Source organism: Pyrus communis, chromosome 7 (genome assembly GCF_963583255.1).
Source record: "Pyrus communis chromosome 7, drPyrComm1.1, whole genome shotgun sequence".
In the NCBI taxonomy this organism is placed as follows: domain Eukaryota; kingdom Viridiplantae; phylum Streptophyta; class Magnoliopsida; order Rosales; family Rosaceae; genus Pyrus; species Pyrus communis.
In genome coordinates this window covers 6,235,650-6,263,172 of record NC_084809.1, presented here as the reverse complement: position 1 = coordinate 6,263,172, position 27,523 = coordinate 6,235,650, and the positions used below count along the sequence as shown (strand labels likewise).

Sequence of the window (27,523 nt, the reverse complement as noted above, 5' to 3'; positions counted from 1 at the left end):
TATTGGATTTCGTATGTATATATTTAAGTGAATGTAGAAAAAACAACCAAAGCGTTTCATGTGAGAAATAAGCACATAATTAGTGCTTATTTTAAATTACACTTCAAGTTCATTTAGAACCCTAAAACACTTTTAACAGAATCGCTTTTAGTGTTTTTAAAAACCCCAAGTGCTTATTGAATAAGGATTTGGAAGTCCTTAGACCCTAAGCACTTGTTGAAAGATCACTTGGTATGAGCTTTTTCAGAGAGTGAAAAAACTTTCATGTTATGTGCAAAATTGTCAGAAGCGCTTTTTATCGTCGAAATCCAATACCAAAGTGTACTTATACAACTTATTTAAACAAAAAAATTTATGTACCGAGAACACAAGGCGCGTGATGATACTTGGTTTCGATATAATTTAACGTTTTTCAAAGCTGTTGGTTAAGAGAAGGAGAATATATTCCTTTATTATTTGACTCTACAAAAAGCAGCATATGGACCAACCAATTGCCCTACAATCTCTCCTACCTTTAACTGAACCCTATGACACAAAGGTCCCCAAAAATTGACAAGCTGAACAAAAAATAAAATTCCCATTTGCTAAAATTAATTATCCTCGGATCATACATTACTACTCTAATCAACCTGATTAATCATTGTTAATTTGCAATTAGATAAGCTTGGCTGGAGCTCTTGATCTCACTCAACTTCCCTTGATCGTGCCGGCCGGCTGCTATGTAGGCGGGAAGAATCTGTTGAGGTTAAACGGCAATGTGTAGAACTCTTCATTTCTGTTGTCTCCTCTGAATGTTCTGAACTTAACCCACCACGGCATCCCTCTGTCCTTCTTCGATTTTTGCACCTCTAAAGTGTTGTCAAGAAACACCGCCACGATTAGCCCCACGGTTGGAGGAGATGAGAATATGGTGTTCAGGAATGCATTGAACTGCAAACACACACGAAATGGCATCACATTTTGCATTTAACGGGATCGATATGTATTACTTCATTGACAAGATATGCCATTATGTCTTTAGAACTTAACCAGAATGCTAGAGTTTGTTAGGATGTTACTCACCCATCCAGCATTGGTATGGACGAGACCATGGTGCGAGGGGTTCCAATATTCGTTGAAAAAGCGGGGGACAGATATCCCAAGGAAGAGAGAGAGCCCGGTGATGATGAGGTTTCTCATAGAATTCATGTTTGTGAATTGAAGAAATGATAACCCTACCGAAGCTGCAAACAGGCAAGTAATGTTTGTGAAGAAAGTGAAAGAAGGAAACGATTAGGAAGCTTGCTTAAGCTCATGACATACCCACAAGGCCGAAGACGACACAGTATAAAGCTGCATATATCGGGAAGGGTATCGATGCAAATACAGCCCCAAATTTACCTACAAACGGATTAGAGAGGAATTCAAATCTGCATCTCCACCGTGCTCTAAACCTCTTTGAATGTCAGAGAGTTAAATACTGACCTAAGGTTGAGAAGAATATCATGAATCCAGCAGAAATTTGAACAACTCTACGGCTTCCAACTCGGGTTAGTCCAAGAAGTCCGACATTTTCCCTGGTAAACATAAACCTGATCTTAGTCAAGCTAATTTAAATGGCAGAGAAGGCAACAAACTAAACTTTGCAGCAATATATTGTGGTGTCTTACACAGAAACAGTAGAACCAGTGCCTGTACCAAAAAGTCCATCAAGCAAAATACCGATGCCCTGAAAAATATATTAAAATTTCTGATTAAAGTTATGCAAGCATGATGCATGAAACATTTACCTAACTCAATCCATGATAGATAACAAAATCGCAGGTGTTTCAAAATTCATTCACCTGCCAGCCAATTCCCCGGCTCAATACATAAGCAGGAGGAGGAGTGGCAATTGCCAATCTTGATGCTGCCTTGTATGCAGCAGTTGACTGCAACATATAAGCAATTGTCACGAAACCGACATATTCCCAAATCTTAAGCCACATAACCAAGATGGCACACTAAGGAGGCTGCTGTTGATAAGTGAAGCAATACAGCGTTGCGATCATGAATGAAAACCACATTTCAAAAATTGAATAAATACCTCAACCATTGAAACAAGAACTGCAGACATCATTGCAAATGAGTGACCTGCTGAAAATGTAGGAGGACCCCACTGCAGAGGATACGGGAACTTGAACCTAAAACGGCGGAATAAAGATCTTAAAACCAAAAAGAGTTCAGAAGACATGATGAAAAGGCAAATTCTTCTTTGACATACCATGGGGCAGTAGATATGAGATTTTCCCTGTCTGTGCGGCAGCTGATTTGGGTTCTAACAGGCTTGTCACGGTAAGCCCCACCGGCAGTTAAGATAAGGGAATAGATCCAAATGATAGCGACACAAAACAATACTGGAAACCGTTCAAAAATTGGGACATCTCTAAATGGTCTCACATGCTTCAGATACTGAGAATAAACAAAGACAAACTTTCGTCAAGGAAAGAAACGATTAGTAGACGTGTCAATGCAATTTTAATAGAAAATCACTTACTTGAGACAACCCAATGACCAACAACAGCATCGGAATTCCAATTTCCACACAATTTCCCAACTGAAACAAACATAGAAATTATATACTTGCATAATTTTCCAAAAAAATGAATATAAATACAGCAAATGGAATATGTGGTTTCCGTAGCATATAGTAAAAAACCAAGCTAGATGAAGTATGCTTATTTAGAAACGTCACGTGGTTCAGTTCTCACCAAGTTTTAAATTTTGTGGTTGATATAGGACTTATTACATGACAATTTCGATATATTAGAAAAGTTCATGAAAGGGGGACAGATTCTGGAGGAAAATATGGGATATACAAAATTCATTGAGAGTGAAAATATCCTATGGCAAAAGGTTTACAATATGCTGAAGTGCTTAATGGGGTCTTCTTTAAGTAAAATTTCAGAATTGTGGGATATTCTAGAACAAATGGATGTAAGTTTCATGATTCTCCAGAAAAGGAAATGCTGCACCAAATGAGACACAAACCACGTGGCATAGAAGCTCCTCCGGGGTCAACCTAATGGAATGATAAATTGCCTCTCATAGAAAAACTTACCGCAGGAAAACCCCGTTCAAACAATCCCAAGCCAACCAATCCAACTACAGGTGCCATGCCAAGTGGACTGAAAAACCTGCAAGATAACCCGTATGGTGCTGAATCAATCAATTACAAAATAGGAGCTTAATTTTTTTTTACATTTTCTAGTATTGCCATACCTTGAGAAAAGACCCCAAACTTGGCTGTAACCCAGAATGATTTGTATGCTGGAGGCTACAATTAGAGCTCCTTGGATAGCACGCATTGTTTGTATAAATCTCTGCAAACCCATGACATGGGAAGATCTCTTTCAATACCCTATCAAATAAGAAAGATGCTATAGTACAATTGCTAAATAGGAAATCAAGGCATAAATATCTGATGGGATTGAGGTTTCGTTGACATGAATTGTAATATCTAAAGTCCCAAAACATATGAATCGCATGCACTCATTCCCCCTCCTATTTAGCCTTAAAATGATCCACATTTGGGAGACATCGCATTTTGCAGGGTAAGCTTGCAATGAAGCTACATTTCTGCATATTACTCTCAAACTCAGGTACTTACTCTTCCAGATCCAGCTGCTAGTAAATCAGCATGTAATTTGTCCCCAATACGTGCGCTATAATGTCATGAAATTGTTGGTGCATATATTTATTTCCACGAGCATCCCAGACACAATGCATATGGAGAAGAGGGGTACTAGGAGAGTTACTTACTTCATGAGGTTCAGCAATCCGTTGCAATTTGTGGTCGCTCACAATATAAGCTATGGGAATGACATAAGAAAAGGACCCCCCAACTACCGCAGGCAACCTGGTTCCGAAAAGCGCTTGGAGAAGGGTGTTAATTCCAGCTACAAAGAGTAGCGTTTGTATGACTCGTGCTTTGTCACCCTGGTCATGATCAAGAAAACGGTATTTAAAGAAATAACAGAGTGACCAAACAAGATTGGCAGAATAAATTTGTTGGTTTGCACTAAGATTGGCTTACATCACTTCCTCCCATTGCAGGGACCAGCGCCGAAGGAATCATCACACTCGTACCAAGCATCATGATGTAGTTTTGAAATGCTAGAACTATGGTTTCAGCTGCAAGACAAAATCTTCAACAAATAAATACAAATGAAAGATCAGGCAAACAAATTGCATACTTTCCCACCACCCCTAATCCTTAAAAATGCACACATTGACCACTAGATGCCATGTCTAAAGCATGATTCACAACTCCAACTGCTCCACAAGCAGCGGAGAAGCTCTGCCCTGTTGGGCAAAATGGTAATTAGAACCCTCATTTGTATTTCCTAATGAGTTGCTGCATTTCACCAGTAATTACAAATTTAATATTCTCAGCCACCAGACAACGCATATAAGTTTTTATATTTGTTCCAACTTCTGGATAATAAAACCACATTCCCCACCAGTCTCTCGATGGTAAATGTTCAAATTCCCAGATTTTCTAATTACTCACAGAACTGAACAACTCAGACACTCAAAAAATACACCCAAAGAAAAAGGTAATGCGACATTGCTTGAATTCACACTATCAGAAGAAATATCAAATACCAGTAAATATAATCTCAGCAGCCATTGAAGCCACCAAAGCAAACACCTTGAAAGCAAAAACCCCTCACTTTTCTCTTACCCAATAACCTTTGGCTTCAAAACCAAAACCCAGATCAACAAAAATGGAGATTGATGCTTAGATAGAGGCAGAGAAAGCTAACCCCAACCTACTTGAAAAATCCAAAGAACCCCATTTGTTATTTCACACACAAAGCTCAGATATTCTGAAAAACAGAGAGAGAGGAGAGAGTACCCCAAGGAGGGTTGGAGTCTATGCAGTACTCAAGGTCTTGGAGCTGATCCATGGGAGGGTGGGTAATGTCAGCCATTGATGAAGCCTCCTGTGAGCTGAGCTGCTCAGATTACTTCCACACAAACCAAAAAAACCCAGAAATCCAAAGAGTAGAAGAAGAAGGAATAATAAAGTAAAGTTGCAGAGATATAAAGTGAAAGCACACACTCAGAAAAAAAAGAGAAGGAACAACATGCAAAGCCTCTCTGTGACGCTCTCTCTGCTGTCGTCGGCCAGCCTGCCCCTCTCTCTCTGCCCTCTCTTTAAACAGCCTATATATGATATTACGCATTTGCCCTCTCCCCATTTGGGGCCGTTGTCCTCCTTCCACATTGAAAAGACGCTTTTGTCCATGCCATAGTTGTACGGCAAATCTTTTTGATGGGTGGTTTTTTTTTTTGGGGCCCAAGGAAAGGATACTCTATGACCTCTATGGGAACTCTATATGACTCTGAATGAGAACCTCATAACATCAGCATTCAATTATGACATGTTGATCATTGGGTTTGACGCAGAATTTTATTACAATGTATTTCTCGTCACGTGATTTTATCAACAACTTTAATTGAACTAAGTTATGCAAATTTACGGTTTCTTATTGTTTATGCGCGTCCCGAACAAATGTCATCATTAACAAATCGTTCTTTAGTGTACTACTTTTAATTCATGTGATAGCAACAGTTGTCCACGATAGCATTAGAGACACAGTTACACGTAGTAATTGATGCATTGTAGCGTCCATTTGCTTCAACATCTAATAAACTCTCGTGCATGCGAGCAACTGTCATTACCATACTTGGGTTGTAGGTAAAAGTCCAAATGGAGCTCTCTAGTTTAACTAAGATGAGTTCTACCAAAACGACAATTGGCCATTTATGCGTTAGTGAATGTAATCGTTTACACATTAGAAAATCTACTTACATCGACAACCGAGAACTACTCACGCACATAATTAATTGTGAAAGTTCACTAGCTTAACTTCTGGTTAAGGAATTTTGTAAGAGAAATGCTAAGGAAATTCTCTCAAAGTGAGACTCTCTGCAACAACTTTTTTTTTTTTTTTTTTGCACAACATTTTATAATGTTGACATGAGAATTGTGCCAAAAACAAGGAGGTGTAGAATCCACGAAGAGCCCCACCTTTGAGGGAGTCTCCTTAGACCATCTCTAAATGAGATGCAAAAATGTCACATAGACATATAATAATAACAAATGACATATCATTTGTTCTAATCGAGATATCAAAAGATGACATGGAAAAAAAGACTAAGCTGACATAAGAGATGTAAAATTTGAAGTGGACAATATCGTGCTAGGGTGATGGAGCGGACCCGGGAAGTGATCCGTCTTGGGCCGGGATGTGACAACTGGACTTACCTTAAATGCTAGCATATTTAAGTATTATTTTATTATTTTTAAACCAACAACAACTCAACTTTTATTATTATTTTTTAAAAAAAAACATAAATAAAGCAATAAATTTTGGCACATTAGGTGCAAGGAAAATATTGACAGTATATCAAATTGCCAAGTCAACCATCAAATTAAAATTTAACGTTTTAAATTTGACATCTCATTTAAATATGCTCTTATTTTACAATACATCAACGATTAAGAGCTATTTATGCACAGAACCAGACGATGGTTGATTTAACCTCTTTTTTTTTTTTTTTTTTAGGGAATCATCAAATTAAAATTTAACGTTTTAAATTTAACATCTCATTTAAATATGCTCCTATTTTACAATACATCAACGATTAAGAGCTATTTATGCACAGAACCAGACGATGGTTGATTTCACCTTTTTTTTTTTTTTTTTTTTTAGGGAATCTTGGTTGATTTAACTTTTGGTCAAGAGAAGGTCATTGTTGGTAATCCACAGTGAAACGTTATTGGTAGGTGGGACCGGGGGCAAGTTAATGAGCTGAATTACGGTTACATTTTTTCAGAGAAGTTGACGGGGCATTTAATTACATTACTTGTCCTTCCCTTTTTTTTTTTTTTTTTTGAGAGGGAAAGGTGAGAGAATATGTAATGCCAGCGAAGAGAGTGGCATTGGGAGGTAAATAAGTGGAAAGAGGGGGGACCAAAGTGGTAAAAAGGGTGGGTAAAAAAGTCAAAGAAAGGGAAGGCACGTGCGGGTGTTTAATTAGAGCTTTCGGCTTCTGCCTTGCACCATATATTCCCACTTCCCACTTCCCGGTTTCCCACCACCAGCATGACATTCCCTCCCCTTCCCCACGAAATCCGATTCCCCTCCTCCAACTTTTTTCAAAAAAAAACTTTTTAAAAAAACGCAAAAACCAATCCAATCCAATCCTTTTTTTTTTCAATTTTAAAAAACGTAAAAACAAATCCAATCCAATCCCATTTTTTTCTAAAACGAAAACTAACTATCGTCGTCTGAGCTAGCTGTTGTTTCGTTTTCAAATTCACAAGATAAGAATCTTCAAAAGCCAAAACTCTCTCTCTCTCTCTCTCTCTCTCTCTCTCTCTCTCTCTCTCTCTCTCTCTCAAAATATTTGTGTTGTTGGATGCATTTGCCAGCCTAAAAACGAAGAAATTTTTCCAAGTGACCCGAATACGGATGGTATATTACGTACTACGTGTTTTTATATAAGTGGTGAGAAATTGTATTTTTTAAATTATTAACTTTTTAATATACATATCACATCATTTGTATAATGATACGTGGTATAATATCCCGTGTTTTGATCACATTGAAAAATCTCTCCTAAAAATGAGGGGTAGTGTGGCTTCAGGCTTTGAACTTTTTGATTTTTCTGTAGAAAATAGATAAGGGTCGAAATTTTTGGGTTTTTGAAATTGCTTTTTATTGGTACGAAAAGTTTGCATGATGTCATTTGAACTAGGGTTTATGATGGACAGATATACATACATATACTCTGTGATTGCTTCGTTGCTTGTGCTTACGACCAAAAACAAAACAAAAAAACACAGTTTCATCACAAGACAATTGACATGTCAATTATATCGGTACGTTATTTACTATTGACATATCTTTCGTGCGCATTGATTATAATACAGATACTTTGATTATGTAATTATCGGTACGCTTGTTAGGTGGGCAAATAAGACACATAATCAAGTTGTTTAACTTAAATATTTCTTGGTCAACCACGTAATTGTAATTCATAAAATTTAAAATCATAAGAAAGTGGCTACAACCATCCCAAATAATCACTTGCATTACCAGTTAGAATGTAAAATCACTACTTAAAATGCCCTGATAGTAATCTCAACATTTTTTTATATGAGAATTAGATGGACATGCAATTTTTGGATAGTATAATGTTTTAAAAGACGGAGGCGAAGCCAAGGCATTTTATCGATAATTCTGGCTAACCCAAAGGCTTGAGGTGTTAGGCGAAGCCCACGTGATGTAAATAATTGGGGACTGTTGTGGGTTATAAAAAAGATTACAAGACTTGCTCAAAACGACTTTGTTTCGGGCCAAAAATTTTCTTCTTCTTCGCGATCGTCTTTTTCATGAAGACACTGCCGCTGCAACAAAAAAAAAACAGGAGGGCAGAGCTTTAGAAGCCCAACCTTACTTCGAGGGGTGCTCAAAAAATTTCAAGCAAGGATTTCGACCGCCATAGCAGGCCCTAAGGAGCTCCTTGATCGCGTCTAGGCGAGTTTTCACCTACTCTCCCTAGGCAGAGATGTTTCCATCCCCGTCCCACCTCCGAAGCCACCTAAGTACTCATCGAGGTGCGTTTTTTAAAACACTGGTATAATGAAAAAATTATCTGGTAATTTGGAACAGTGAAGCATAAGATAAATTATAATGCCTGTTTATTATATGAACATATATATATATATATATATAATTTTATAAGTTGCATGCGTTAGTCAAAGCATGTGTGTCTCAGTGTCTGTGTCTCTAACAACAGATGTTGTTCCCCTCTTGTAAAGCAAATTAATTAAATAATCATCTTTGATCCCCTTTTTAATATTTTCCGAATTTGGAATAACTTGTTTACCTCCCAAACCCCACCATCAAATCAAATCTTGTAATTTGGCCTTGTTCTTTGCTGCACCCCACTCTAATTACTTGATCTTATTCTTTATCTTCTGTTTTTTTCCTCAAATTTTAGTGGCTCGATTAAGAAAAAAGCAACTTACACGATAATGGTGCACTATTATTGTGATATTTTGTGTCGCTCATACAATGTTATTATATAAAACAATTAACGCATGATAACAATGTATTACTAACACAAAACGTTATATATAGCAGCGATGTACATGTGCCATATCAAAAAGACTTTTTAGTGTATTTGGTACAAATAATGGATTAAGGACTCAAATCTTGGGTGGTCCCAGTGTTAAAGATCCAAGTATTTTAGATAAAAACAGAGCGTGAAGCACACAATTTTTTTTTCTTCAGTTTTTCACTGTGGCATTTCATTGAACATTTGATGAGTGATATCGAGATAATTTATCGAGTGTTATCTATGTAACATGTCAAGATATGCCTAACTTGTGTTATATCAAACACTTAGTAGTTACAAAGGTATCTGTACAAAACATTCGGCGGGTTCACATGTATATTTTCTGAACTTTGATGATCATGGAACCAGCTAGGTTCCAATATACATTTATTTTTGCTCGACACATAAGCCAGTATATTACGTATTATAATAAAATAAAGAGACATTAAAATATATATCAATCTCTTCACTTGTATAATAACATTTTGTATATCGGCTTATGTTCGTACATAAGAGTAATGACCTGCTCTTCCGTGCGTACTCATCTAATGCCAACAGCTATCATGAGTGATTTGCCCAAGAAAGAAAATATCACCAAATATTTAAGGGAATAAAGTGAGGTGAGCTCATGACTTGCTGAGGGTTTTGCAGATGACTCTGGCCGCACATATTTCTTTCGCTTTCTGCGACGGACTTGTCACTGTCTTGGTCTCCCTCTCAGTTAATCAACAAGGACACCACCATTCAGCAACAATAACTCTTTCACTCTCCCACTCATCATCATTCATTTTTGTTCTTGTACTCTTTCTTAATGTAAATAATATCGTTTGTTCAAAAAAATAAAATAAAAGTATGCAACTTCAAGTTTGGATATAGTATGAGGCGAGAGGTTAGAGAAGTATGCACGAGCAGCGTGTACTTTGTTATCCATAAAATTTTGATTGAAAATTAAACCTTGACATAAGAACCATTTGTTAAATGTTGGAGGATTATGCCACTAGTGTTACAGTCTAACAATATTCGTTTTTACTTGTAGATGGAAGATCTCAGGTTCAACTCAGTATGAATAATGAGTTCGATGTCTAATTATTAGGATTGATTAACCCATGTGTGACTTATTTCAAATTTCTACAATGTTTTTTTCCCTTCAAAAAATGAAAAATGGTGGCAAGTCACGGTTATTCACTCATTTGGAGGGTCGGAAGATCACAGAGGCATTTCAGCCTCTCCCTGGCCACAGTCAAGCAAATTCACCAGCTTGGAGCCTCGAACCCGAAACCTCCCGATTTTTTGTATTTTAGAAGTCAAAATCCGTGCACTTACAACTGGATCACTTGCTGTAGTTCAAATTTCTATAACATTGGATCAACAAGCAATCAAAATGACGGAGGACTATGGACTCGTACCAGGCTAAGTAGGCATGGGCCAGTTTAGCATGAGGTCCGTAGCCAAACTCAGAGAAAAGCCCAAATTTCTACATAAGACAGGTTGCTTACCAAATTTGGCTGCCATCACTTCAGGCTCCGCCAGAAAAAAAGCTCCTTTTAGAATTTCTGGCAGTCGTAGGATGTAGGCGATGTTATCGGATTAAAAGCCGATTCTCTTTGTTTTGCAGCTTTAACACGACGTTTGATAAAGTTTAAAAATTCAAGTCAGAAAATTTAAATCATACAAAAAAATAATTTTTCTCTTTTAACAGTTGGTTACCGCTTAAAAACTTTGTCAGAGATTATTAAAGAAATAATTTTTCTTCTTATGTAAACTATTCTAATTTATTTTTATAAAAAATTTAACATAAAAATATCCAAACTTCGATAAATAATGAAAAATCGCACAATGTAGGTTTTAGAGTTTTTTGGGTAAAATTTGAGTTAGATAAAAAAATTTAATTGTTTTAGCCGTTAAACTTTGGGTTGTTGAATGATTTTTTTTTACAATCAGATTTGATATCATGTAATCACAAGATTCACAACCATTAAATTATACGTAAAATAAATATTTGAAATATGACCCTTGGCCAACAGATCCAACGGTCATATTATTTGGACTGTTGATCAACCAAGAGCCATGTAGTGGCAAAATGGCTGTCTACATGGGCTCCTTTTTAGAGGTATCTAGCCCAAAAAATTGTTTTCCCTCGGCTTATTTTTGCCCAATGACCGAAAACGGTTTGGGAGGGGTTTAAAGCTTTAAACTTTGAGCTTCATCCCAACCATCATTACAAATGATCTAAGGAAAAGATAGTCATGTCAATCAGTGGCTAATGAAGGCTCTAACTTTTGCTTTTGCTATCTTGCATTGAACTAGTGAAGCGGAGAAATAATCAGGTGTCAGTGCATACAATTTAATGAACAAGAGGAGGTACATCAGAAGAATTTGTACCTTTCATTCTGTATCTTTATCGGGTCCAAAATACATGGTGCAACTAACAGAAACAAAAATAAGCACACAACCGATAATTCGACCAAAAGATAGAGCTATCCTCGACGATCCAATGCCCCATAATTGTGACAGTGCAGCCTGAAACAAAGAAAAACATGAACGCATTTTGTATGTTTAAAAATTTGTATGTTTGGATGAATCGTAGCAATTGATCTTGTTTGTTTATCCGATTAAATACAGTCATCGATGTCACTTTGCAGATTTCCTAATTGTTTACTGCATCTCATTACTATTCACACCGATTAATAATCAAATCAAGCGGAGCGGTAATGGCATCTGAACAGGAAACGTACCTCCATGTATATAACATTTGCAACTTTGCCAGTTTTCTCAAGCTGCAGTCCACGTGCTAAGAACACCTGAAATCGAGCACAATAGGTTGAGAAGTCCATAACTACTTGAGCATTATGGGAGAAATAGAAGTCTACAAATGAGAGCAGCACAATTGAAAAAAACAGAGAAAATAGTTCCGAACCACACCTCTGCGAAAAAGGCCAGGACACTGAGTACAAGCATAACTGAAAATGAATATAAATTTGGGAAAACAAACTCCTGAAAAAAAAATGGGTAAATATTTAGCACAACCTAAAAAGTGTATAACATGTAAAAATAATAACCTGAAAGCACTGAAGCTAAATGTGACTCTCAGCGACGACGAAATCCAAGCATTAGGTAGATGACTTTAAGTTGCTAGGCAATCAGCGATACATTAAAAATGGAATATGGTAAACTTGAAATAATAATAGAACAACGGACAGCATTGCAACCATGACGTCAACTGACCTCAACAGCAAACAAACAAAATCCTGAAGCAGGACTAGCCAGCAAACCAAATGAAAATACGGTCAACCTGAAAATTGGACAGAGTATTTACTTAGATAACTTTACCACATAAAACTATTTCCAAAATTTCAAAGATACCACTTGGATGCAATAAATATGTTTTGCTTACCCCTGTATTATGTACATATTTTTTTGGTAAACATATTATGTACATTTAAGAGAAGCAACACAATAACATATAATCTCTTAGATGTTTTTTTTTTTTTTCTAGCATGGATAATCATGGAACCTAAACAGTTATAGACTTCTTAAATAAAGGTTATCCTCTTTGTATAAAATGCAATTTTCCAGTGTCAAAAGTTTGGCAGACAAAAGAGAAAGAGCACATTATCATCCATTTCATAATTTCTTGAAGTTTGTAGAATTAATCGAGTCAAGGATAATTGAAGGCGGAGGGAATAATTTATATTCATTTTTATGCAGGTTATAGTTACAAATAAGCAATCAGTAATCTTACAGTGGCTGATCAGATGCCTTTGATCCAGCCCTTGTAAGGCAGTAGCTGATTCCACCAGTTATGGATGAGAGTAAACCGGCCAAGACTGCAAAGATATAGCTGCTTCCCCTTACACTTGTATTCTTTCCTCCATTTTTATCTAATCCTCATGCATAATTCAAAAGTTAGTATTCCACAATTCTTGGAAGAGAAATAGGAAACACGCAAAATGTACATTATTGCATGCAATAGGCCCCATTTGAGGATTAGATTTTGTAACATTAAAACTTCTTTTGTCAACAATATAGGAGTGAGACACAAAATGCAGATACACTTTCTTCCTCATTTGTAAGACAGTATACGTGCCCTTGGCGGACTGCTATCTCAGAGTAGTTTTCTTTCACTAAAGTGAAAAGACATGATAAGCCGTGCCACACCATATACACAATACATCCATGTGACGCTCAAATTTTTGTTCACTTTTAGACAGAGACCAGAAGAGTTTGTTTAAACTCTTACTACACATCAAAATCATCCACATCCAGTATGTAATATAAGATTATGTTAACTCACTTCTGTACCTTGTGTGGTAAGCATTTGTCGGTAAATGAAGAGCACACCAAAGAAACTGCACGCAAGACCTGGAAAATGAATGACAATCAACAAAGACTTCACTCCCTAACTATCAAAAGCTAGCCTAAGAAACATTTCCAGAAGCTAAAACCTTAAAAAAAAGACAGATATGCAACATTATGTTCAAAATAGAGTGAGAAGCAATGATTATAATCATTATATACTACATACCTCCAACATCTGCAATCTTATACTTCTCATGTAGAATGATTCTTGCCACAACTGAAGCCATAATTGGAGTTGTGAAGCTCAATACAATAGCCTGAGACAAAGGTAACCTTTGAATGCTGAAATAAAAAAATGAGCGAACTTCTGGTTATTTCTGTGGTACTTACCCATTACAGAATCAAGTTTAAAAGGGCACAGCCCACAAGCTGCCTGAAAAGCATTTCAAACATACTGTAAAGCACATGAAGAACACTCGACAGATAAACAAACTTAAAGACATAAGTTAGCCAAATACTTGGATGCTCTAAAACAAAAGCTTTTCCATTGGAGCCAACAGCTGAATTACTATTTGATCTGCTTGGGTCCTAGACTCCTACACTATCCTAACTCTATGCTCTTATAAGAGATCGTATATTTATTTCTAACTCTATGCTCTTATATGATAAATATTAATCATATATTTATTTCTAAATATAGCATCATATGGGTAAAAAGAACATAGCATTTGCATACAGGCAGAATACAGTATGGAAATTGTTTATGTCCACAAGGCAGGTATCATGCATGAACACATTGACACCAGAGAATGAGTAAATACTCCTAACAAAGAAACAAGAAAAATCATACAAGGTTACTTACCAATAAATGAAACACATCAATGAGATATACCCCGTAAGGGCTCTGGAAATCAAAAGATTTTTTACAGTTGCCAATCCAGATACTGGCTGTCCACACTTTCTCAACCACACAAATGACAATACCAAGATAATCGTACACCTTGTAAATGCTGCCTCAAGCAAGGGAATGGACTGAACTGCCATAATAAAACAAAAACATAATATATAATGGAAAAGGGCGAAAGAGAGAGAAAACATAGAGCGGAAAAAGGTTCTGTGCATAATATGCCATGTAACTTGCAATTCAGTGATGAATAGAATGCAGAACTTACTAACCAGAAAAAACATCAGCAAAAACTTCCATGACAAAGTAGATGGTGCATGAGATGGCCATACACAATAGACCGGAGTATCTCGATCCACTCCATACCCACGAAATAAATTGAGCTACTGAGGATGTCTCCATTTCAAGTGGTTTCCGTACCTGATCCTATACACGGATACACAATATTAACTATCAATCAAATCAACCAAAAACCACCATTGCAGAATTCATATACTTTACTTTCCCTTCTACATTTCCCTCCAAAATGACAACACAATCACTAGGCTATTAAGACGGAACCAAAACCGATGAATCACTCCCATCCACTGAGGCATTAAACTACATAACCACCATCACCAGCATTTTCAAAATTTCACTGCTTTGGTTCCTGAACTAAAGTTTAACTCCTTTTGGATTTGGAGTACTAGAAAACTGAACAAAATTTCAAAAAAAAAAAAAAAGAAAAGTCAATCATAGTTTCACTTCCCCCAATTTTCACAACCACCAAACCGGCAACATATCAAAACCCTAGAAATATTATCATCTTCATACATTTAAAATTCCTCTAACCAACAAAATTCGAGGAAAAGAATTGAAATTTTGGATCAAATTGAAGTGAGGGAATCGTATTAGTACCTTAGATGTTCCTCGAGGATAAGAGAGGGTGAAAATGTTGATTTTGGGCCTCTCCGGCTGCGTCAAGAGCGGGGCTATCTCGTCCGCGACCGCCACGCCACCGTCATCCCCCGATGCAGATGGGTCGTGCACGATAAGCTCCACCTCGTGCTCTCCGTCGCTGGTATCCGCCGACGACGACATTCGCGCGCATCCGAAATCTCCAGAAACCCTAGAAAAATTTGGCGCCTTCAATGCCGACGAAAATTCACTCTCTCCCGGACGGAGAAGAACTGCCGAATGCTAAAGTCTTATGCAGTGTGCGTTCGTTCGTTGGAAAGTGACGCGTAAACGGTCAAGTTGGTGGCAACGTACACGTGGCACGACCGGGGTGGGGCCCAGTGGGGGAGCTGACTCTCACGCTGACTTGGAAGTTATCGACAGCTGGAATTTTCCCGGGCAATTTGGAGTTCTCGTCCGCCATCAGCTTCTTTTTTCTTTAATTAATATTAGAGCATCCATTTTAGAAAGGTTCTTTTTAAAGTTAATATCGTGTTTATACTTTATAAACGCTAATCTCAAATTTAATATTCTTTTATGCGACGAATTGGTAGTGCCACTTTTTTAACTCAAGTTTTCGTGAAACTCTGTTTCAACGATCTAAACCGTTTATCTTTTAAAATATCATCATTCGTACATTATCTTTATATTTAAAAAAAAAAGAAAGACAAATCGAACCCCACTAAAATAATTATTTGTAATGAAAAAACTGAATAAATACGGTTCGACAAATAAACTCTAAGCACTTAATTCAATGTGGTTTTAAATTTGAGTGATTTTTGGTAGACATGATATTTGAGAAAAAACCTAAAAGATAGACGGATCAGATCGTTAAAATATATTACAGAATGAGTCCCACAAAAACTCATGTAGAAAAAATGGTGTTGTAGATCCGTTCCTTCTTTTATAAGGACTATATTCTACAACAGTTACTTCAAATTAGGAACTCAAACTCGAGTTCAAAGAGATAAACATATTGACCTAATAACAAGGCCAGCTCATATATGCATATACTCGATCGTGAACAAATTTAAAGAGGGGGCTTATCAAATCAAACTCATTTCGGTACCTTCATTCTTCAATCAACAAATGAATAAAAATTCGAAATTAGGATATTTTCCTACATCAATTCAACATTATAACTCACGAGATGTGATGCCTTCTTAGTTTGGACTAAGGGCTGGTTTGGTATTACTGTACTTTGAAAAAAATTTATTTCTGCTGTACTGTGAGAATAAGTAGTTGTAAAATAAAGCAGCAGAGTGTTTGGTAAACTTTTTTGTAAAAGTGTTTTTGAAAAAAAAAAAAAAAAAAAGTAGTATTATAGTGTTTGGTAAACTTTTATGTAAAACAGATGTGAAAAAAAATCGGTTTTTCAAAGTTGGGTTTTGCAGCTTCTTGTTTTTGGCTTTTTTTCACCCAAAACTGTGAAAAAAAGCTGAAGTTGAATGTTTACCAAACACAAAAACAGCTTCCAGCTTTTTTTAAAATTATCTCAGTACCAAATCAGGCCTAAATAATTAAAGGCGTAACAAGTATTCACCGTACATAACTTGGTAGGAATCGAACAAGAGTGAAATCAAGTAAAACGACCAGCTTTAACGGCATGTAAATCTTCATCGTGGAAACTTCAACGTAATCTATCATCTACCACGGCACTTCAATCCTCTGTACATAAATACACACACATTTGATTGATACTGTTCCGCACTTGTTATACAAACTCAAAAATGTACGGACAGGAGACATCCCGCTCTCAAATTCTCAAGCACTTTATGCATGGTAATATTCTAATTGTCTCTACAAGCATTAAATCAAGTACAAAGCACAAAGCTCCAACTCCGTGAGCTGCTTCTTCGCCGCCGAAACTTTATACTTGTTAAGGCGGAGCCGGACACCGAAGCATCCGAAATGGAACGATTTCGGTTTCGGAAAATTATGACACACGAGTTTCGGGTTCGGACCGGCGGTGAAGATGAACCGGACGGACGGGCTGGTAATGTACGGTGGTAGCCACCCACATCGGATCACAGTGAGCAGAGACTCAGAGGATCATCAAGATGATTTGAGAAGAAAGGAGATTCTTAGTGACACGTGTTCTGCACGTGATCTTCAGTCGGACAAAGTCGGGGGCGGGACCCACAACGGAATAAGATAATTGGGGACCGCCGTCGCAATTCAAGTGTTTTGTCACTTTTGTGTAGTCTTTCAATTGGGTCCCAAGCCCTAGTTGGGCCGGAGTCCTACCTTGGATCGATGTGATCATATGGACCAAAATTGCACTAACCCAACAGCAGCTAGATATCATATCAATTGATTGAATTACGTTACGTGTGATATTTTTCCTCATCATATCAGTAGATATCATATCAGTTAGGGAATATTTTTCCTCATCATCCTCAAATGATGTGATATTCATCACTATATCTGTAACCGTTTAATGAATTTAAATTTTAAGATATGTGTAGTAGATAGATACAAATCTCAACATTTAAATTTATCTAATGGTAATAAGTAGGGTGATAAACATTACTATCACTTGAGAATGGTGAACAAAAATGCACCCTAACTGAGTCTGGCAACGTGGAATTATAACTGGATATGACATATAAAGTGATTGGTTGTACGGAGCATAACCCAAGAGTGTAAGAAATTCATTACCACCTCATATCAAGATTAATTAAGCACTGGAAGTCAGCATATTGATGCTCAAGGCTTTACTATACTTGATATTGTAATGACATTAAGGTCTCGTTTGATAGAGAGAATTAGTTTAGATAAGATTATTCACTATATTAAAGGTATTTTGACGAAGAAATGAATGACAACTCTATTTTATCCAAGTTAAAAATTACTTATGAAAAATTTTCACTTGGTCATGATCATGCACATTTGAAACGAGAAAATGTATTTTTACCCATGAAAAACAAAAACGAGTGAAAAAATTCTTGACTTTCCGTTCAATACTTTTGGTGGGAAGCTTCATTTTTCTTGTGCCGAGGTCGAAATCAAATTTTGATCATTGTTTACGTAAATTCCCCTCGCTGTCGGCGAGGGAACATGCCCAGGTCCACAGCCAGTCGGTGCTTCCATTTGACCGGCTCCGCCGGTTTTGCCTTTTCACCAGTCCGGTCACACCGCAAGCAGAGGAGCCTAACCTGGGCAGGCTTGTATGGTCAACTCACGTGGAGGTTGGTGGCACCGACAACATATTTAGGCAGTGACAACATATTTAGGCAGTCAAAACGGGGTATCGTCACTGTCGGCAAATTAGGCATTAGCTGCAGCACTACCAGATTTCCCGAATTCCTCTTCTTTTAAGGAACACTAGCCTTCGTGCACGAATGCACGTGCTCACGCGAGTATGGAAGATATTTTTTGAATCATGGTGTGTTATTTGCGACTTATATGTTTTAAATGTATTTATATGCATAAATTGATAAAAGAAAAATCAAATATTTGAAATAAATGAATAATTTTAGATCATGCTAGAAGAAATCAATCATAAATCAATTAAAACAGCTAAATTCATATAATAAAATCGGTCTCTATAAAATTTATATTAAGAATAGAGAAAATAATATTTAATAAATAATTGATTGAATCATATTATTACTAACCTATTGTGAGGCTAAGCACATCATTTCTCCCTTAGTGTAGATAATACGTTTATTAAAATAAAAAAAATCATTTGACAAATAATTTAATTACAATATTATCCATGTGCAAAAGACCTTTTTTATAACGGTATTACAAGCCTCTTAAGATATTTTAAACGTGTTGATATTTAATAAATAACTGATTGAATCACATTATTGCTAATCCATTCTGAGGCTAAGCCCACCCCCTCCTGTAGATAATATTGTTTGTTAAAAAAAAAAAAACAATCTTTTGATAACTTATTTAATTACATTGTTATCCGGGTGCTAAAAACTTTTTTTTATAACCGGCATTACATGCCTCTTAAAATGTTTGGAACGTGTTTAGAAATAAAGAAATTGAATCACATTATTGATAGCTTATTGTGAGGTACTAATTAAAAAAAAAAAAAAAGCACCAAAAAGCAAATTATTAAAGAAATACTGTTAAAATGATGAAAATGCCCCTATCTTATTTGATGTATTATTTTGGAATGCCTTTGAAGTTTTTTGTTTTGGAGGCATTTTTGTTCAAATTTTTTTGTTGAAGCATGGTGACACAAAATCACTATTCACCTTTTTCATCCTCTTTATATATAATAGATGACCACTTATTTGTCGTTTTGATGAGATTTTTGTGTAATCACTTTCTTAATTTTGTTGTCATTTGTTAAGCTTTTTACTAACGCCATGATTATGATATGATGTGGGATTACTGTGCAAGGCCACCACACCATCATTCTTGATTGATTGTTGTAATCAAGAACAAAATCAAAGGTTTGTGGCCTTTGTTTTCTTATTGTTTGAATGTAGTTTCTCTATAGTTCGTGTCCCTTGATTAATTCAATTTGGTTTTGATGTGTTATCATACTGTTAATCTAAATTGTTAAGTATACAAGTCATTATTCGCTTGACAATAACTACCTCTTATAATTGAGAGAAACTTTCTTATTAGGATGACATTGTTCGGTCATTTGTTTTTATCTCTCTCTTTCCATGACCCTTGTTGTTTTTCGAATTTAGATAGAACGATGCTGAAATAGTAATTTACAAGACATGGTGACAACTTGGCACTCCTATCTCCAAGAGACTAAAAGGTCCAAATTATTGGTGTATTACCCATCTTCCAAAACCACACGAACCCTACCCATAATCAATGATTATATGATCGTTCTTTTTCTCGTTGCCATACAAAATTAACTACCCTATTATGTAGCGTAGATTCACAGTCTAAAAATATGAGTATCTTTCATGTAGGATCTTCAGAGAATCTTGTGTTGCCTACCAGTGTCATAAGAATATTACATTTTATCTTATGTTGCTAGATAGGGTTGGAAAAATATTGTTGTTTCTCCGTAAGAAATCTTAAGTAGGATGTTTGAACATGTCATCTACATATGATGCCTCTCACAAAAGCGTAGGATTTCCTATATTTTAGTCTCATTTGAATTTTAAACTTATAGTGATTACATCTAACATGAAAAGCGTCCTAATAAAAAAATCGTACCGAAAATTTCTCTATACGGGACAAAAAAGAGAGTAAAGCCTTTGCAAAGATCACTCTCATGTGAAAATCACATGCACAAAGACACCTATGACCTATCAAAGCCTAAACACCAATTTAGTACCAGATAGATAGTATTGACAAACAATGTTTTCAAAGTGAGAAAGCGAGCTGGCTGGCTTTTCCCATTCTTCCCTTCGCTTCTTGGAGAAAGAGAAAAAAAACTTCCATAGGAGGGAAGAAAGACTGAACAATGGAGGAGAAGAAGAAGAAGACACAATGGCATAATCTTCTTCTTCTTCTACTCACCCTCAACATTTTCACCACCGCCGGAGCTTTCGATTACAGTGATGCCCTCACAAAGAGTCTCCTATACTTCGAATCACAACGCTCCGGCCGCCTGCCGTACAACCAGAGAGTCACCTGGCGCGACCATTCCGGCCTCACCGATGGCCTAGAGCAAGGGGTTCGTTAATGTCCCAAAAATTTAATTTCATAATTAAGTCTACTAATAGAAAATTTTAAGTGTGTACATCTTTTGGTGTAGGTGGACTTGGTAGGAGGATATTATGATGCCGGCGATCACGTCAAGTTCGGATTGCCGATGGCATTTACGGTGACGATGCTGTCCTGGAGTGTTATAGAATACCGGCAGCAGATTGCGGCCGCCGGAGAATTAGAACATGCAATGGAGGCGATCAAATGGGGGACTGATTATTTCATCAAAGCTCACACTAGTCCCAATTTGTTATGGGCAGAGGTACATACAATTTTGATACGTTTAATTGCTTTAACTAGCAGTTACACACATAGTGATTAAATCAATTATTTAGTTAGCACCAAACTGTTTGAGCACATTTAATATACAGTTCAATTTGGTGTGTCCTAGGTGGGTGACGGGGGCACTGATCATTACTGCTGGCAACGGCCGGAGGACATGACGACATCAAGGCAAGCTTACAAGATAGACGAGAAAAATCCCGGGTCGGATCTTGCCGGAGAGAGCGCCGCTGCAATGGCGGCCGCGGCCTTGGTGTTCAAGGAAAGTAATCCACATTACTCCCACCTCCTCCTACACCACGCCCAGCAGGTACAAATTTAACTTAATCTTGACAAAACCTATAGTCGGTTGTTACTGTGGCAATACTCTAAGTTAATAACACATTGTTATGTGAGAAAGTTATGCACGTGACAGTATGTAGTTGACTTTACTGAGCAGTATTGCTGGTGTAAGTAAATTTTTGTAATTAAGTTAAAATAAAAATTGTTTTTTGTTGGGTGGATATATGTGTAGTTGTTTGAGTTTGGGGACAAGTACAGGGAGAAGTATGATTGGAGCTTGGGAGTGGTGAAGAGCTACTATGCGTCGGTGAGTGGGTTCAAGGACGAGTTGCTGTGGGCAGCTTTGTGGCTGTACAAAGCCACCGACAATGAGGAATATTTGAAGTATGTAATTAACAAGGCTAATAGCTTTGGTGGCATTGGTTGGGCAATGACAGAGTTCAGTTGGGACGTTAAGTTCGCTGGCTGTCAACTCCTTGCTTCCAAGGTAACTTCTCAACTTTTCACTTCTTGTCTCAAACTCAAAAGCAGCATATCATATTTACTGTTCACGTTACATAAATTACAACGTAGTCGTATTTAAAGAAATAAAAAGCGTCTAAATACATCTGACACAGTAATTTGGCTCCTTACGAGTGTTGATAAGGAGTCTGCTACTAAAGATGGGCCCCGTACCTTTTTCTTGAGAACTCATGCGTTGAATTTACATTTTTTTTTCATGAAAGAAATGGTGAATAATGTGATTAATTTAGGTTATACGTAATTACTCGAGTTAAACTTTATATAACTTGATTTTTTTTCCATGATTTTTCTTTTTGATTGTGGTCTAGCTAGTTCATTGGTACCACAAATTCTACTCTCTCGAATCTTTTTGCGATTTAGCTTTTCTAGCATTCGAACATGAAATGATAAAAGAAACTTTTACATCATGCTTTTACTTTATAAAGTTCGTTATTACACGGAGTGAGCCCCAATTAAGGCACATCACTAGGGTTTTCAATTAAGCACCAAAATAAAGGGGAAAAAATTACCTTCTGCACAAAACCATGTACAAAATGATGCTTTGCATGGTCGTGGTGAGGAAAGTTGCGCCACTTTTCGCACCCTGAGTGGTTGAAAGAACGTACAAACGTCATCCTTGCCAGAAATTTTTTATTGTAACCAGAACACGAGTGATATACCACGTATTTTTATATAAGTGGTAAAAATTTTCATTTTTTAAATTACCAACTTTTTAACACAAATATCTTACTATTTGTATAATAACATATAATGTACTATTCTTTATTCCGATTATACTGAAAAATTTCTCCTTCACGATGCCTGAGTAGAGTCTGTCCCCTCGGAGTAAAAGTAAAAGATGGGGAGATGATACGGTGCTGCATTTAGATCAGTAGATGTCATCGTGGAATGAAGTAAACTAAAGATCGCTGATCTAATCAGTTTTGTATTGAATCTTAAAGCGGGGCCTGATGTTTACATGGCGATGGCCCACTTCTAAAACTGAATGGATGCAGTTCTTTCATTTTAGTCTCTTCCTTTGTTTGATGAAGCACAAGCACAACCTCCCTAAGCTTGGTTAATCAAGAGACCAACCCACGTGTTGAAGAAGGTGCCATAGGTGTCCTCATATGATGTATACACCTCCCTTGTACGAGAAAATTAATTGATAGTATCATCAATTGTATATTCAAATAAATAATTATATGATAAAAGAGAATGACACATAATTGTATACAATCAATGACACATTATAAGTAAATTTAGCTAATAAAAGGTTTTTACAACTATGATTGTTCTCTCGTACAAAGTGTTTGAATAATAGAAAGCGATTAAGTGGTTAAAAGTATTCATATATGCAATTGCGGTGTTTAGTTTAAGTCATATTTTCGTACTTACATGGCAATAAAATGAGTTAAATCTTTAATAACATTCAATTTCTGCATGTACGATGCTGTTTCTAAGTCATATTTGAATCAAGTTTTGATATTGTTGCATTTACCACCCTTAACCTCAAAATTTAAGAAAGTTAAACACTCCATAAAAGAGAAAGGGAGTTTGTTTTGTCAATGAGTAAAAACAGATTAAGCAGTTAAAAGAATTCATTTTTTCATTTGCAGTTTTGGTTTTCGAATAAGATTTTCCTCACTTCTAGAGTGCTTTTGCCTATGCATCCGCGATTTTGTGTTCGAGTTGTGTTATCATCACATCATGGAAGAGTACATTCTATCTTATTCTCCTTATTTTTTGTTCTTCTGCAGTTGCTTTTAGAAGAAAAACACAAGAAACACTCTCACATACTAAAGCTATATAAATCAAAAGCAGACTACTACATGTGCTCATGCCTAAACAAAAATACCGCGGCCAAAAATGTGGAACTCACACCGGCAGGCCTACTGTACGTAAGGCGATGGAACAACATGCAGTACGTTTCAGCAGCTTCATTCCTCCTAACAGTCTACTCGGACTTCCTCAAAACCTCGAACGGAAAGCTCAGTTGCCATGGCGGAACGGTGGGCTATGAAGAAGTCCTCAGCTTTGCTAAATCACAGGTGGATTATATTTTGGGCTCCAATCCTTTGAACATGAGCTATTTGGTGGGATATGGGCCAAAATACCCTCAGAGGGTACACCATAGAGGAGCATCCGTGGAGTCGTATAGAGAGAACAAGGGTTTCATTGGGTGCACCCAGGGGTATGACAGTTGGTACGCCAGGGAGGAGCCAAACCCTAATGTTTTGGTCGGGGCTTTGGTTGGAGGGCCTGATTGCAAAGATAATTTTGTGGACAGGAGGGATAATTACATGCAGACGGAGGCTTGCACTTATAATACAGCACCTTTGGTGGGGGTTTTTGCAAAGTTTTCAGAATTGGAGGTCCAAGAGAATGTGGATCAGGGGCAAAATTTGGATTTGGTTGCTTCATATTAGGTATATGATATTGTACTGGGAAAAGGAGTGCTGGGGTTATAACTCGTAAGCCCTTTTTTGGCATTGTAATGGTGGCTGAACGAAAGGTGTTCTGGCCCATTTTGTGCCATTCGTCGTTGTACTATCTGTGTTTATAAGTATAAAGGGAAAATTTTAGTAACACTCACCAAACTCTGTGACCTCCTTCTGATTGCGCTGCTCGAGTCTTGCATGGTTTTGAGCCCCTCTAATCTCTCAAAACATGCCAACTTACTTTTGACAGTCAAATTCAACTTACTTTTGACTGTAAAATTCACATGGTAATTAAAATCATCGGCAAAGTAGGATAAAGTTACTGCGCATGCATGCATGCATTCAAGCAAGACAGTCAAAAGGATAAAGTTACTGCTCCGCATGTAGCAAGACTGGGTAAATTAGTGAATGTGTATAAACATAGAACGAAAATCTGGGATGAAGAGTAATCAATCAAATTACATTCCTTTATTTTGTAGGTAAATTTTTTTAAAGCATTATTACATATACCAGGCACATTTTACTTCTATATATATGTGCAATTATATATTAGTTTTAATTGGAATTATATATTGTAGGTACATTATGTTTGTACAAAAAAAAAAAAAAAAAAAAAAGGTAAATTAAAATTCATAAACAAAAAGTAGTAGATATATTATTTTTTAATCAACCTACATACCTTTATTTTGTAGGTAAATAATTTTACATGCATTATTACATATATTGGGCACACTCAATAATATATAGTGCAATTATATTTTATTATATCAAATGCAGATAAATTAATATTGAATCAAATAACATTTTTTATTTTGTAGGTAAATTATTTTGCATGCATTATTACAAATATTGGGAATATTTTATTACTAACACATATGTCCAAATAATTTACCTATATTTTTGTGTAAATTACTCCATAGTTCCCTTTCAGTTTCCCATTTGGTAAGAAACTGACGAGATTAAATTAAAATTGTCTAATTTTATGCAAATTTGAAAAATAATTACGAAATTTGAAGGAGAGTATAACATTAATGTTTTTTTTTTTTTTGCCAGAAGCATTAACATACAATTTGTTATGATATATTAATATGCAATGAATTTAAACATTAATACATTTTTTTTCATTAATCCCTCCCTTCAAATCTGCATAGAATTAAATGTATACATTAAAATTGTAATTAGGGGTATTTTAGGTATCTGGAAAATGCAAAATGTGTAAAGTTAAACATAATTAATGAATTTGCTTATGTGGAGCCTAGTCATTGGATTTTATTGAACTAAAAAGACTATGTCGAATTTTATGTAAAGAAACTTGAGTTTCAAGAGCTAAAATCATATTTTCAGTTAATTAATCTAATGAGTTTACAAAAGCAACAGATCCTTGGATGAACATGTTCTGTAGCTTCTGCTATACATGCTGAAATGTCGAGTTAACAGTAAACAAAACGAAAGAGCAAAATAGACTTCAAAATATTGGGAAAATTCGAGAAAAAAAAGTTGGAGTTAGTAAAGTATATGGTTTTCTTATACGGCCTGCAGTTCCAACACCCAACCCAAGTGAGGAAGAAGTGATCTAAACCCACCCTATTAATTAAAAGTGAGGGAAGTAAAGTCATTACAAACAAAATGCAGATTAGAGGCAATATAATCTGCATTGTTGCTAAAATCCCTCCACAGAAAGATTTTCAATCGTTCTTTTTTCTTTCTTCATAATTTAGAACTATAACCACTCGAGACCCCATCAAGCATTTCGAGTAGTTAAAATGCTAAAAATATTAAAATTTTGGCTAAAAGCCTTCCGCATAACACAATTTGGCTACTTTCCAAAATTTGCTGAAGAAAACGAGAGCTAAATAAAGCTTAAGTTGCTTGCTATGATTCCTTTGAAATAATTCTTCCATCTGTTTCTTTGACTTCTTCATTGATTATGAAATTGTAATGGACAAAAGTTTCTATATATCAAGCTGATTGTACGAACATTAATACTATTGCTTATTTACACTTTGATCAAATTATGCTCAATTTTCTTATAACATGGTCAGATATTATGTTGCGCGCATTGATATTATCTTTCAACTAACTAAGAGTCGTGATATAATGAGTCATAAAAATGTGTTTAGATTAAGTTTCTAACAGTGTAAATCAACTCATGCACACATAAACGGTTGATTGCATCATTAATGTATAAACTTGATGGTACCTCGAAAGAGGTCTCTACACCATAGAAAGAGAACCCGAGAATGGACACCTAGGGTCTCTTCAATGACAATTAAACAGTATCACACTGCACTGAGAGCAACATTGCCCTGATCAATACTCAAAAGGATATTCCACCTGTACACGATTGTGGTCGGTCCAGCAAAAGTAGTTCATTATTTTTTGGCTAATTATGATTATTGAAAAGTTAAACTTATCACATAGGTGCTTTTGTTTTATTGAATCCAACATTATGACTCGTGAATCTTGAGGATTATAACAGTTGCAAAGGATTCAAATCAAGCACGCAATAATGGGCACCAAATAGTGAAAAGAACTATTTAATTAGGGTTTGTTAATACTAACAATACTCATTTACAAATAAGTAATGGTCCTCGCCCTTTCAGAGAAGGTAGATGCCTTGCACGCAACTATTGCTGAAAAGCTAATCTTACCTAATCTTTCTCCATTTAAGGGGAAAAAAAAAATTGTAAAAAGACAATCTAGTAGTAAAAGAAATACAAATTGTAATCTCATACGTATGTTCCAACGTAAAATTTTTTTGTTGACGTAAAGTCATATAAATGTACTTGATACGTGTAATTTATAAGAGATTTACATGTATTCAAAAGATAGAAATTTGTGAAAGGGCGGTGGACCAGTTGATTTAATTCTGCATAAGATCTTATCCATGGCATCTAAGTGATATAGAGCGGCAGCCTTTTTCCTTTCTCAAGTCTCAAAAAAATGTGAATTGTCACTTTCCATTGTTGGTTGCAACCACAAAAAACATATTTACGTAATCGAAAGTGGTCACATGCCTTTAACTATGTGGAGCTCCTTACCTGCTCTTCACCATGCACCAGAAATTGTGAGACCGTGACAA

General features: G+C 36.2%; 3 protein-coding genes across 3 annotated transcripts; 1 reads left to right on the top strand and 2 right to left on the bottom strand.

Annotated features, from left to right (window-relative positions):
• Nucleotides 1-471: 471 nt before the first annotated feature.
• On the bottom strand, nucleotides 472-5,143 carry LOC137740255 (nucleobase-ascorbate transporter 1). The gene is made up of 14 exons (XM_068480102.1): nucleotides 4,880-5,143; nucleotides 4,055-4,152; nucleotides 3,781-3,957; nucleotides 3,241-3,341; nucleotides 3,080-3,155; nucleotides 2,516-2,575; nucleotides 2,243-2,430; nucleotides 2,066-2,162; nucleotides 1,824-1,910; nucleotides 1,650-1,708; nucleotides 1,465-1,556; nucleotides 1,303-1,380; nucleotides 1,063-1,223; nucleotides 472-930 (listed from the first exon to the last, which is right to left on the bottom strand). Exons 1-14 carry the CDS (start codon nucleotides 4,953-4,955, stop codon nucleotides 718-720), a joined length of 1,563 nt encoding a protein of 520 aa, XP_068336203.1. The 5' UTR covers nucleotides 4,956-5,143; the 3' UTR covers nucleotides 472-717.
• Nucleotides 5,144-11,427: 6,284 nt separating this feature from the next.
• LOC137741023 (uncharacterized) lies at nucleotides 11,428-15,580 on the bottom strand. The gene is made up of 10 exons (XM_068480831.1): nucleotides 15,257-15,580; nucleotides 14,632-14,785; nucleotides 14,318-14,492; nucleotides 13,682-13,797; nucleotides 13,459-13,518; nucleotides 12,899-13,037; nucleotides 12,382-12,448; nucleotides 12,079-12,150; nucleotides 11,892-11,957; nucleotides 11,428-11,676 (listed from the first exon to the last, which is right to left on the bottom strand). Exons 1-10 carry the CDS (start codon nucleotides 15,437-15,439, stop codon nucleotides 11,542-11,544), a joined length of 1,167 nt encoding a protein of 388 aa, XP_068336932.1. The 5' UTR covers nucleotides 15,440-15,580; the 3' UTR covers nucleotides 11,428-11,541.
• A 5,017-nt stretch (nucleotides 15,581-20,597) lies between these two features.
• On the top strand, nucleotides 20,598-24,583 carry LOC137740053 (endoglucanase 11-like). Its single transcript, XM_068479842.1, has 5 exons — nucleotides 20,598-20,903; nucleotides 20,985-21,197; nucleotides 21,327-21,527; nucleotides 21,732-21,986; nucleotides 23,761-24,583. The coding sequence occupies exons 1-5, from the start codon at nucleotides 20,691-20,693 to the stop codon at nucleotides 24,427-24,429; spliced, it is 1,551 nt and encodes a 516-aa protein (XP_068335943.1). The 5' UTR covers nucleotides 20,598-20,690; the 3' UTR covers nucleotides 24,430-24,583.
• The last annotated feature ends 2,940 nt before the right edge of the window (nucleotides 24,584-27,523 follow it).

What these genes read in the sequence shown, in the direction of transcription:
- LOC137740053 (XM_068479842.1), top strand. Translation starts at nt 20,691, where the DNA reads ATGGAGGAGAAGAAGAAGAAGACACAATGGCATAATCTTCTTCTTCTT. An exon ending in CCGATGGCCTAGAGCAAGGG is followed by an intron (nt 20,904 to 20,984) that starts GTTCGTTAATGT and finishes CTTTTGGTGTAG; the next exon opens with GTGGACTTGGTAGGAGGATA. An exon ending in CCAATTTGTTATGGGCAGAG is followed by an intron (nt 21,198 to 21,326) that starts GTACATACAATT and finishes GGTGTGTCCTAG; the next exon opens with GTGGGTGACGGGGGCACTGA.
- LOC137740255 (XM_068480102.1), bottom strand. Translation starts at nt 4,955, where the DNA reads ATGGCTGACATTACCCACCCTCCCATGGATCAGCTCCAAGACCTTGAG. An exon ending in TTGAACGGGGTTTTCCTGCG is followed by an intron (nt 2,576 to 3,079) that starts GTAAGTTTTTCT and finishes TGTTTGTTTCAG; the next exon opens with TTGGGAAATTGTGTGGAAAT. An exon ending in TGTCGTCTTCGGCCTTGTGG is followed by an intron (nt 1,224 to 1,302) that starts GTATGTCATGAG and finishes GCCTGTTTGCAG; the next exon opens with CTTCGGTAGGGTTATCATTT.
- LOC137741023 (XM_068480831.1), bottom strand. Translation starts at nt 15,439, where the DNA reads ATGTCGTCGTCGGCGGATACCAGCGACGGAGAGCACGAGGTGGAGCTT. An exon ending in TTTTGCTGATGTTTTTTCTG is followed by an intron (nt 14,493 to 14,631) that starts GTTAGTAAGTTC and finishes TTATTATGGCAG; the next exon opens with TTCAGTCCATTCCCTTGCTT. An exon ending in AAGGCATCTGATCAGCCACT is followed by an intron (nt 12,449 to 12,898) that starts GTAAGATTACTG and finishes TCCAATTTTCAG; the next exon opens with GTTGACCGTATTTTCATTTG.